This window comes from Pavona decussata, unplaced genomic scaffold (genome assembly GCF_977016875.1).
Source record: "Pavona decussata unplaced genomic scaffold, jaPavDecu1.1 SCAFFOLD_24, whole genome shotgun sequence".
Taxonomy (NCBI): Eukaryota; Metazoa; Cnidaria; class Anthozoa; order Scleractinia; family Agariciidae; genus Pavona; species Pavona decussata.
Window position 1 is genome coordinate 133,604 of NW_028145447.1, and position 12,556 is coordinate 146,159.

Genomic DNA, 12,556 nt, shown 5'->3' on the forward strand with positions numbered 1-12,556 from the left:
TGCGCTGTAGTTGTCAACTTTCACGTACTTTTCAGTCGGCGCGAAGAACAACATGATTGCAGTAAAATGGCGATGGCAATTTTCACTTCCCGGCCTAACTCCCACCCCTTTGAAGAAAGAACGGTTCCCTTAAGGGAACCAGTAAAGATTGGACGTTCAGTTGCAAAGAGTAGACCCGCCACAAACAATTGTATCTTCGACTGCAAGGTATTGTCGCGAAACCATGCTATCTTGTGGTATGAAGATGGGAAGGTAAGTCATTGAAGGCTTGATGTTTACATCTTGTAGCTACGTGTATTGATGAGAAATTTGTTCATTTACTAGCAAATTAAACGATGCCTCTCAGAATGTAAAATATACTTGTAGAGTCCGGGGTCGCTAGCTTGAATCGCTCGCTCTTGAACCAAATTTGAAGTTGAGCGAAGGTCCTTAGTTGTCTGTCACAACGTTGAAAAATTTGACAGCGTAAATTGTGAAAAAGAATATGTCACGAATATATCCCCCTGTTATTAAATCTAGTAATCTACGGAAGGTTGCGAATTAATGTTTACTCCAAGGGCCCTTGTTGTGGGAATTGTCGCGTGAACTTTTCCGGAAACACATCTTGTCGAAGTGTAATTTCGCACTTGTCACATAGTACATACGATTCTCTCGATAATACTTTAATATATTGATCTTTGATCGAGCTGCACTAAGTTTACTTCTTCCGATAAATTGTTGATATTTTAATTTTCTCGTCTTTGACCTCCTCCACCTTGAGATTTTATGAATCATGAAGATTTGACCCGCTCCAAATTTTTTAAGATAAAGTCTTTGTGTTTTGGAATTTGCCTCAGGATAATACGATTTCGTTTTCTAAAGACAGCTTAAAAAGATGCGAATTCCAACATGGACTTGCCTGTTTATTTAATAATTTGTTTCACTTTTCCCCCCACCCAATCAAACGTTTAATTCTTTTCTAAACGTTGACCCGTGGTGCGCTAGTGACATTTGCTATCAACAAATCTGTCTGGGCTGCAGATAGGAAGAGGCATTGTAATATTATTCAAAGTAAATAATAAGTTTTGTTTGTTTAATTAAAGCGATTGTGTCAACTTTAGCATAGATATGAAATTTTATGTACATGTATAATCTTAGTTTTAAAAATGTGTCAACATATGAAATGAAAAGAAATATTGAGTTGTTATATTGACTCAATTAATGTGGGACAAAGCTTGTATCACAGAGTAGAATTACATATCATGCAAGGATGTATATAATAAGCGGAAGACTGCCAAAATACATGCAGCGGCTTGAACACTAGACTTTTGTTGATTTGTTCAGCTGCAAAATAGCACCATGTTTGCTCTTTCTCATAATTTGGCCAAAATGTTTTGCCGTCTACCCATCAACATTTAAATCCTAGCAGCTTGCAGGTTTTAAAATTTTTGTCGCATGAAACTAGTTTAATGACTTAGCTCTTACGTGTCTCCTGTAGCTCAGTGGTACGGCATCCAGACTAGTAATTAAAAAGTCAGGTTCAACTCCTGTTCGGTGAACTCAAGAGTTTTTTTTTTAAGTCGGCTTGTGTTAGTGGCTGATAAAATACATCTTCCTCAAAATTTCACTTCCTGGAAATATTAGCTACATTCCTGACATAAAGTTTCTGGCCGAGGACCATCACTTCAACTGGAACAACCTCTCGAGCAAGACTGCAACATTACACACTGTAGACTTGGCAGAGCAAGTCAATCTGGTGGTCAATGTCCACCTTCTTGCCTGAACCATTTATATATTTGTACTCAACCTATTTGTATTCATTAATTTTATTTTTAGAGCACTGCACTCAGCTCACAAACTTTCTAAGTACAAGGAACAACTTGCAACTTGTCTTGCAATTTTGTTGCAACTCAAGTTGCATGAATCGTTGCCTAGTGTAACATGCCCTACAAATGAACATGTCTCACATTTCTGTTGTTGCCGCAACCGTTGCAAGAAGTAGAAGTCGGTTCTACTTTGTGCAACAGTGACAGGGCATGTTACACTAAGCAATGATCAGAGTAACTTGTGATGCAATGATGCAACAAGATTGCAAGACAAGCTGCAAGAAAATTTGCCCAGTGTTACAGCGGCTTTAGGATCTTGCGAGTAAAATATTTTGATGTAGATGAAGACATCTGTGGGTGATGTCTAGGTGTAACCATTCTTGTGGAAACGACTGATCAATTAACCGTATCATTGGTTGTACCAACATGTCAGGATGGCTTTTTAAACCGTATTTTTTCTTGTGTTTCCAGTTCTTTTTACAAGACACTAAAAGCAGCAATGGAACATTTGTGAACAATGTACGTCTCAGTAAAGGTTCAGAAGAGAGTGAACCGAAGGAACTTAAATCTGGTGATATTGTACAGTTTGGAGTTGATGTGGTAGAAAATTCCAAGAAAGGTTTGTACAACTAATTGTGCTGTAAAACTGTAAAATTAATGGGTTGATTATACAGTGGAATCTTTAGTTTGGGACTCCTCTATTTAGGGGACACAAACCGTTGTCCCAGAGAAAAGTTTGTGTGATCTTTGTATCAGGGACCTCTATTAGAGGGAAACCTTTATTAAGAGGACAGGGACAGTTTTTGAACATCACAGATGTTATTGACATCTCAGTGGAGGGGACAACTAGTCATTGATTTCCTTGTACATGACCAAACACCAAAGAGGATTAATAATAACAAAAATAAAAATAATAATAATAATAATAATAATAATAATAATAATAATAATAATAATAATAATAATAATAATGTTCACTTAATAGTCAGCCGGCTACGTATACACGCCCCGTCATACTATTTTATTTGTAAATAGCATATGGATGTTTTCTAATGCTATAATAATAATAATAATAATAATAATAATAATAATAATAATAATAATAATAATAATAATAATAATAATAATAATAATAATAATAATAATAATAATAATTATAATAATAATAATAAATTATATAAAATCTTTAGGAGGAGGCCTCCAATAACTAAAAGTGGTTTTCTGGAGGGTCCTCTAAAATAAACAGAGTGCAATAAAGAGCTACGAGAGATACAATAATAATTAAGGGGGTGAGGCTAAAAATAATTTATTTCTAATGTATATACGAAGTAGGATAAATGTTTGGTGATTAAAATTCATTTTAAAAACTGATTTGGGTGTGGGCAGTTTAGTTCTTTTGGTAGAGAGGCCCAATCGTTCATAGCCGTTAAAAATGTGGTGCGTCTCCCCACTCTGTCCTCGGCCTCGGTGTTAATTGTACCCTAATCATGAGTGATAACCAGTTACTGTTAAAGTTTCTGCCTGAATTTTAAACTAAAAGAGAAATAAATGTTGTGCTTTAAATTGTTTTGGGTTAAAATGTTTCAAACCAGTTTAATTTTTATTTTCCTTTGTGCACTATTCATTACCATAATCTGAAACAAAGGGAAATAAAATTCAAACTGGTTTGAAAATTTTTGAACCAAGGAAAAATATTTAACCACAACATAAACAATATATTTTGTGACTACTTAATGATGGCCTATTAGCATAATATACAAGTGCTTAGTCAACAGGCAGATTGAACAGTCCAAGTTTACTGCTGGAATTAAAAATCATGCATTTAATGGTTGCTTCAATCATAGTCAAGAAGAGAAGCTTTGTGTTTAGGTGGTTAGTTATTAACTAAAGTAACTCAACCTCTTTTTAGAGGACACATCTATTAAGGGGACATTTCTCTTTGTCCTGAGGGTGTCCACTAAATGGAGATTCCACTGTAATTTCAAAGGTAATTTTAAGGTAGTTGAAACCTCGTTACTGTGGAAACATACTTTAATAAGATAGATAGTTTATTGATAAAATACTTGACCGCCCAAAAGCTGAATTGCATATTTACATAGATACAGGACTAGATATGCGAGTATCAGAATAAGGTTGCTTGCAATTGACTGTATTCCTGAAACAGAATAGCCAGGACAGTTGTTACATCACGATTTCTTGTTTTCAAGTAGGTAAATTTGGGAACATATATATCTACAAACTTAAATGAGAACCTTTTTGTATCCTGGTCACTGCAAAAATCTCTTGTTATGTATGTGTACACTGTAGAACAGATGTTTAGTAAGAATTATTTATTGTACGTATTCTCATTCCAGAATGTAGCTGTTGTGGTTTAATTTTTTATTTAAAAACTTTCAAACCAGTTTCCTTGTGTAAGGGAAATAAAAATCAAAGCGGTTTGAAAATATTTAAACCAAAAAGAAATTTTGAGCCACCACATACATGTAGCCAATCAAATGCAGCTTCAAATTAATTTTGAGCACTTTTTTCATAATAGAATAGAAAATGGTCTTTCATTGCTTCTATCAAGTTATGGTCTGTGATTCTTGCAAAAGCTTGGATATTTTTTGTTTTCTCAAATCATCACATGTTATACCGTAATTTTACAGAAAGAACAAATTCGAAGTCCTTTCTACTTTTTTAAATGGAAGGCATGTGCAGACATTGTACAGACAATGGAAGGCGTGCATGTACATTTTTTTAATTATTCTATTAAAGGAGTGTAGAGGCAAGTTTAATCTTTACATTCATTTAAACTTGGCACATCATGAACACTGTTATCATAATCTCTTGTGGTATCAAACATGATGTGTTTTGTTATCAAATACTTTTAAGTTTGAATCAACATAATAGGCAAGCTTTCACATGATCCTTAACTGTCAGGCAGAAACAGGTAACTTGTTTTACAGGTATTGTTTTTCCAATGATTTAAATGTTTTGAAGGCTTGAAAGATGCATCTAAGCCATAGCTAAGCACAGTTGCTTTCAAACTTCAGTTGCACTGTACAAGTCATGTGCGTGACATACGAGTTTGAGTGTCAGAGTTCACATGATTGGCCTTGAGTATCAAAGTTTAAATGTTTTGTTGAAATCATACCTTGTTTGATACCAAATTTGGTCATAAGGATGATTTTAGTTGCAGCTATCAACACTATTTTTAATTAGTTTTCCATAATTGTATTATTATTTTATTCTGACATTGGAAAGAAGGGGAATTACTTCTGAAAAATTAAACATTACTGTAACCGATAACCTTTTCTGCTGTAATTAAATAGCACATACATAGTTATACATGTAATTTTCCTTTTGTCCTGCGTACACCAATTCTTTTATGTTGTACTAATGTAAAGTAAATATTCCACTTTTTGTATCAGTTACTCATGGATGTATTGTGGCCACTGTAACCTTGTTTCTTCCTGATGGAAAAGAAGCTACAAAGTAAGTGAAATTAAAGACACAAAAGACTACCAGTTACGTATTTACATGTATGCAACTTGAGTAGTTGTGAGTTTTTAAGAAAACCTGACAACAATAATTATTCAGGTCTGAACGGGACTCAAACCTGTTTAAAACTCACTTATGACAGTACAGTTCCTGGTTGTCAAAAGAGCGGATAAGTTTATCAAGTGGATAATTCGCTATCCAGCGGATAAAAATAATGTATTACCAGAGTACATTTTATCCACTGGATAGCATCTGCTCTTTGAGCAACTGGGCCCTGTACATGTACGTTGAGCACTTTCAAAACCTGCTCCATGTATTTTGGTTTTTATCATGCATATTATAATTTTTTCTCTGGAAGAAACTTCGACAATTTATTAATTTTTATCTTCTTTTTGTAGAGGGGTTGTCCCAAGAAGTTTGTTTGCTTTGGTATGTTAAATAATAATCATTAATAGTATTTAATTTACTGTAATAAGATATGAAAGTAAGGTTTGGCCACTGTACACTGGTTGACATTTTCTGTGGAATTTGCTTGAACTTTGTTACATGTACCTTGTACGAAATTTAATAAGATAATGTCTCTTAGGATCTTGTAAAACCCATCATGTGCCATACGTGTGCTTCTAATAATATTATTTTGCCATGTTTGCTTTGCCATCCAAGGATATTCTCTCCTGAAGAAAGTTGAAAATGGCTGCATGGTTGTAATCCTCCAACACATTAATGCACAGCAAACCTTTTCACACCTCAGATACCTGTGGATTGTATCTCTTGTAAATACAGTGGAAGATGGTAGATATCCAAATAATTTTCAGCACTGGGAATGAACAATTTGTCTTCAGTCCTGTCAGATTTCACTTTCAGCCCTAGTTAAACAGGAGTATTGTGTTTTTTATTTGAACTGTAAAAAGTCTATTCAAAATCAGGACTAGAGACATACAGAGTGGACTTTGTAAGACAGTCAGTTGGCTAAGGAATCTTTATTTTAGTTTGAAATTTGACATCATTCTTACTGTTTTGAAACCTTTCCATTGAGACAGATGGTTGTTTTGATGTCAATTGTGTGATGGTAATACAAAAGATGCTAAATTTCAAGTTGTAAGCTTTGTTTTCATCCCCGAAATAGAACGAGAATGGAGTCCAAGCGCAAGAAATATGGCAGTTGTCGCAGTATTTGCAGGATGCTATTTACCGAGAGCAGATGTTGGAAAACAAACTGGCGAACCTTCAAAGACTTTTATCAGATTCACAGGCCGCTGTAGAAGAGAACACTCAGGTAGGATAATATATTGGGACTTTCAAGAAATGGTTTCCTGGACTGAAATCATTGCCTGGCGCTAGATCCTTTTTCTCCTTTTTAACTTGAACTTTACACTGTATAAGTGAACTCCAACTTAAAGGGGAAGTATCACGTGAATTTGAGGTCATTTCAAAACCCCCAAAAATAAATGTTTGTCTGTAAACAGAAACAAAAAAAACATTCTAGTTTTGTTATAAATTATCACCCCAGTGCCATAAAACTGTCGATTAGTGTGATTAGGTCGGAATGGATTAAAACTTGAAAAATGTTATGTTAACAATATTTTCAATTTGGATCGGTTTGTTTTGTTTCCAAAATGCGTTAAAACAGATCACAAGTTGTTTCTTTCAAGAAGTGAGTTGATTTCTTTCCTATTGTTTGCGTAGAATTATGTTGTACACTGAAGGTCTAATTTTACCATAGTTTTTAACAAGAGGTCAAAAACCCCATGACACTTCCCCCTTTACTTAAACTAGTGAAATGGACAATCCTTACTGAAAACAGTATGGCTGTACTTTTCATTTGCAACATTCTTTGGTTTTTTGGAAATAAAAATAAGGACTTGATTTTTGACTGCATTGATTTTTAGCCCTTTTAAATTAATTTTTATTAAAGTTGTTCTTGTTTGAATTTCATAACCCATTACTCATGCACAGTGCACCACAAACCATACTGAACAATAATACTGTTAACATGGAAAAAGTTGTAATAAATCCGTTTAGTGGTGTGGATCCCTGCTGTTCCTGTTTACAGATTGAAATGCAATAGCAATTTACAACTCTTGGTGATTTTCTTTTTTAGACATTTGCACAAGAGGATAAACTGCTGTCAAGATTGGAGACTTTAGAAAATCAGTTAGAAACTTTAACAAAGGTAAATTGTATGACGGATTCCAATAATTCTTGTGTTTAAATGGACTACATTGTAGAAGTGTTTTTCATGATCCTTCAAACTTTCACTATTCACTTGCTGTTGGCATTATTTTTTTTCACAATTTTTGGTTTTTTTCCCTTAAGAAATTAAGTTAATACTTTTTCTTGATCACATGTAACTTTACGGCATCCACGGCTTATACTTTGGTCATACACTGTATATTCCATTCTGACATTCAGAATTGGCATGGTCCCATTTTGTAAATGTTGTTATTACTACAATGTAGGGTGTTACAGTGTCAGGGCAAAAAACTTCCACTCGTCCGCCCGTCCGAGACGAGTACTCTCGTATCTCGGACGAGTGGATTTCCAAAAGCACTTGTCCTACGGGACGAGTAGAGTTTGCCTAAAAAAGATGTTCTTTTCTACTGAGGTCTGAGTTCCCAAGCATTTTGGACATTGTAAACTAGCCTGAGTTTCGCGAAGTTTGGTTTCTTTTCACGGCAACTTTCCCGTTTTCGCTTCTGTTTTCCGAGAATATCTGGTTCTGTTGTTTCGATGAAGACTGGGATCCACATACCATATATGGAAATGACGACCTCGTTTGAGACAAGGTGAACGATGCGATTACCGTTGTGGCAAGTTTTGTGATTATTAAAGAAGTAATAAAACCTGTGAAAAAATATGAAGAAAGCTCGAAAATTCCAACCAACATGGAAAAAAGAATTTCCCTGGGTTAAAATTGACGCGGAGAAGAATGAAATGTTCTGCATTGTGTGCCGCAGGTATCCAACAGTAGCCGATAAAGCGAGCCGGCTTTATGTCGGCATCAATGGATCGTCCGCCACTGATTTTCGCCGTGATTCTCTTGTGAGTCACGAGAAGAGCCATTCTCATTACTTTTGTTTCCAACGAGCTAAAAGCGAAGAAAAACCAGTTAGAGCAGACGCCGCTACAGTGAATAAGCCGTAAAATCGATGAGGAGTCAAAGGAGTCATCTTAGATCGCAGTTTTAATGCCTCATAGATGTCCTGCATTTTCTCAAGTCGTGTATAAAGAACTTGAGTGATCCCAGATGTGTCTGTATGAAATGGTGTTGTATTGAAAAGTGCAAAGAACAACATAAATTGAAATAACTCTTAAAATAAATACTCGAGATTTGGTTCAAAACAGATTACACAATTTCTACGTTTTTTTATGACATTTTGTTATTCACTTTAATAATTATTTCGGACTAGTAAATTTAACTTTCGGACAACCAGAATCTGAACTTTACTCGTCCAATGGACAAGTGGAATAAAAAAAAAGTTTTTTGCCCTGAGTGTAGGTGTCAGATGTTACCTGACAGGGTGTTTTAGCATGCACAATTGCCATGCAACTCAGCAAAAGCAGCATCATTAGGTTATCCATGCAGTCTTATTGTATATTTTCATGTTGTACACTCTAAATGTACAAATGTTGTGTATTATGTATAGATGGACAGTGTAGAAGACTCAACTTCCTTATAAAATTAATTTTTGAGTTGTACTTTTATTCCTGTCTCAGAATTTAGATGAAGATGATATAAAAAAGGAGCTTCTTGTTCTACAAGATGAAAGACACCATTATGAAATGAGAGCAAAGGTACTCTAATATTTGTATCAATTGAACTTGTAGACACTTCTCGTGTATTTACAATAATAACAAATATTTAAGTAACATTTAGGCTTCAAGAGTGAAGCTTGAAATGTCTCAACTTTTGCTGGTTGTTGTATTAATATTTTATGTAAGAAACACCATGCTGTATTGTAGTTTTTTACTTGAATGAAAGCTTCAATTCAAAGAAAAGGGTAACATCTTTTCCTTATGGGGTGTACAAAATAAACCTTTATTGGATCTAACTGCACTACACAACTTAGATAATGCATACATTTTTCTCGACTTTGGGTGCACACCAGTGGCACGTATGAATGACCCTTGTTCAAACAACAAAAGCAATAAAAAAAAAAAAAACAGTTATGTTGGTGCATACCCACACAAGTTCGGCCCAGTATCTGTGGTTTAAAGTTTTTCTCTCATGCCAGAATGAAAATTATACTGGCAAATCAAGTTTTGTAAAAACTGTGTCATGTTTTTCTAAGCTCTGCTTTTGACCCCTTTCTGTTTTATGTTTCAGGAGTCACTGAAGAAGGTTTTACAAGAAAAACTTGAAGCAATTCAAAAATTAACAGAAATAGAGGTTTGTGTCATGTTATGTTATTTCAGTCTGTAATAATAATTATTAATTAATATCATACTTACATTGCCATCGTTCATCATGTGTAAAGAAAGATTAATTTAACTTGTTATTGGTTGATCTCACAATGAACAGAAAACCTGTAGCAATGCAGAAGATGAATGCCTTCATTACAAATCTTTATATGAAAGATCACAGCAAGAGCTTACAGACTTGGCAGAAAAACACAAACAGGTACAGTGTATACAACGTTTTTGTCTATTGTAATGGTCAACTTGAAAGTAACTGGATTTAACTTTGAATCCTATTACATGTGTTATTAGAACAGTTTTCAGTTGAGTGTTGAGAGTAATTTGGCATTTGTTTTGGTTTTTTACTACATGTACTGTACTCTCTGTGATTGGTTAACAAAACTTGTGCCACTTTCTCAACCAGTGAGAAGCAAACCCTCACCCTTCCCCTCCTCCCCCCCCCCCCAAAAAAAAAAACAGTCATGATTTCCCTATATGCATTTGTCTGTACGTTATGCTGTTTACATATATTGGCTTTGAATTCTGATTGGTTCATACACTATTATACCAAGCTTTCTGTTCCATTGAGTTGTTGTTCCTTTTTGTTGACTTGATAGAGGTTACAAGAGATGCAGACACTTCAAGACCAAGTGGAAGAAGCAGAAAAAAGACACACTGCTGTAGAGGGACAGGTAAGTCTTGTTAACAGGCTATCTTCTTGACAGATATATATAATACAACATTAAATGTTGTATATGGATCCTCTAATTTAATTCTTTCTCCCACAGCTACCCCCACCTCAACCAGTGCAATTCTCTATTCCCCCGACTTACTAGGTCTCTAAAGATGCTCTTAACTTTTAAACCAACTCCCCTTGAACATTTAAAACATAATTTGACATTTGACATTTGTCATTTTTTTTATTTATACTCTCCACTCTTACTGTTACATAAGTGCAAAATACAAAAGTTGGAGGTATTAAAAATATAGACTAACACGCAGTTCAAAAATACAATTCAAATACGGGAGAGGAGAGTAGAGGGGCACCTCTAGTAAAACTAATACTGTGCCCCTTAAAGGAAGTAAATTGATAAGAAAAGTAACCAAGTAGAATTAAAAAAAAGAAAGATATAGCAGAAGGAAAACAAATACAAAGAGAAACGAAAATAACTGGAATAAAGTATCTGAGCAAGTAATGTATTGATCATCAATATTGAGTAAGGTAATATTTATAATGTACTTTTCTAAACATTCTTTTAGTAGGTTTGTCCTTAACTGTATGAGGAATGTTATTCAAAAATATTTTCCTAGAAAAGAAAGACAGAAAGAAAAGTTTCAACATTTTCTTTCTGTGGAAGAGACAAAAAAGAAAAAATAAGAAAGATATAGCAGAAGGAAAACAAAAAACAAAGAGAAACGAAAAAAAATTGGGATAATTTTTAGGTTTTTCCCTTTTTTTGCTCAATTTTAAACCTGTTCGATTACCTTGTAACTCGATTTGTCACTCTTAAATATCTTATTTAATTCTGTATTTTATATTTATCGAGGGCCAACCTAATTAAGTAAACCATTGTGTTAGCTTTTCTGATGTTACCCTTATTAAATATAATTTGTCTTTATTATTCAATATCATTCCTAGGCTGTTCAAGAGAAAATGGAATTTGAATTAAGAATTAAAGAGGCACAACTCCGTGAAGCTGCATTAGCTGCCAAGGTTGGTATATGTATATGCCACTCTGGAAATAATAATTACCCACTCCACAGTTTTGTAGAGAGTCTGAGTAAAGCTTAAACTAGTAAGTTGTGATTTCAGGGCAGAATGCTGAAATAATATTTTTGATTAATATTCAATCAAAGGTAATGTTGTCACTAGAGATTTTCATCAGCTGTTGGTTTTACTTCATATCAGTAAACAGGGCTGTTATTGAGCTTTTCAGAAGCTCGCAGCAGTACAAGGGAAGAATCTGGCCATAAAGGAAATTTTAATCTCCTTTTTTTGTTTGTTTGTTTTTGTGTTTGTCATATCTGTCATTTGGCATGTGGAGTTCCATCTGTCTTTCGTGTATTCACTTGCTTTGGTGTTTTTTGTTGACCATAGGCAGAGTCATTGCAAGCAGAATGTGATTTTACAAAAGAACAGGTTGCTGCAATGAAAGGTATGGAATGAACTTTTTTAGTCAGAAGGTTTAGAAGCAGCAAATTATCTTTATAAAACGTTCAGTGATTTCCTGGGTATTTCTTTAAATATTGGGCTTGTGTAGGATGTCCAGACACCTCTTGTTTAATTGCTCATAAGATTGTCTTGGGTTAATTAAAAGTGCAGTTAGGCATACTGAAAATTTAGAGATTGATCTGGTGATCCTGATGTTAATAGACCTTTTTTAGTAATACATGTATGAACACAGCAGCATGTTTGTTAGCGGATTCATTGCTTGAAAAATTTCCTTCCATTGTACGATGTATCTTTCAATTTTTAAATTTATTTAGCATTTAAATTATGTTTGTCGTGGGTTCAGTGCTAGAAAAAAATGTTTTTGCTCACTTCTTGCAGTGTCTCTCCTTCAAAATTGTTGTTTTGATTGGACGTATTGTGGATTATGTTTATTAAATCCTGTGATAGCAGTTATCATCAGGCAGCTGTTAATTATTATTGTAACCAAGCTTTATTGTTCATGAACAGTTCACATGGAAAAAACAAAGGATGAACTTCGTCAGCCAAGTAATGAATTCAAAACTCCTGTGATTCAGCTACAAGGTAGAGTGAATATGTTGTAGATTAAAATGAATCCCAGGTTAAAATGATTTCAACCTAGGTTGATTTGTATTTTCCTTTGTTTCAGATGTAAATTACCCAACCTTAACAAAGGAAA

At 34.3% G+C, this 12,556-nt stretch overlaps 1 protein-coding gene across 3 annotated transcripts in view; it reads left to right on the forward strand.

The window, feature by feature from the left end:
• The window catches only part of LOC146485846 (uncharacterized), a 26,703-nt gene continuing 14,147 nt past the window's right edge, over positions 1-12,556 (forward strand). For 2 of the 3 annotated variants that reach the window (XM_085102803.1, XM_085102805.1), the window contains exons 1-13: positions 1-252; positions 2,277-2,424; positions 5,219-5,282; positions 5,687-5,717; positions 6,415-6,564; positions 7,390-7,461; positions 9,006-9,083; positions 9,616-9,678; positions 9,811-9,909; positions 10,304-10,378; positions 11,326-11,400; positions 11,785-11,842; positions 12,367-12,441. In XM_085102803.1, the coding sequence (XP_084958929.1) occupies positions 67-252; positions 2,277-2,424; positions 5,219-5,282; positions 5,687-5,717; positions 6,415-6,564; positions 7,390-7,461; positions 9,006-9,083; positions 9,616-9,678; positions 9,811-9,909; positions 10,304-10,378; positions 11,326-11,400; positions 11,785-11,842; positions 12,367-12,441 (1,174 nt within the window). In that variant the 5' untranslated portion in view covers positions 1-66. The remainder of the gene's footprint in view (positions 253-2,276; positions 2,425-5,218; positions 5,283-5,686; positions 5,718-6,414; positions 6,565-7,389; positions 7,462-9,005; positions 9,084-9,615; positions 9,679-9,810; positions 9,910-10,303; positions 10,379-11,325; positions 11,401-11,784; positions 11,843-12,366; positions 12,442-12,556) is intronic. The other variant, XM_085102804.1, reaches the window with a different exon arrangement.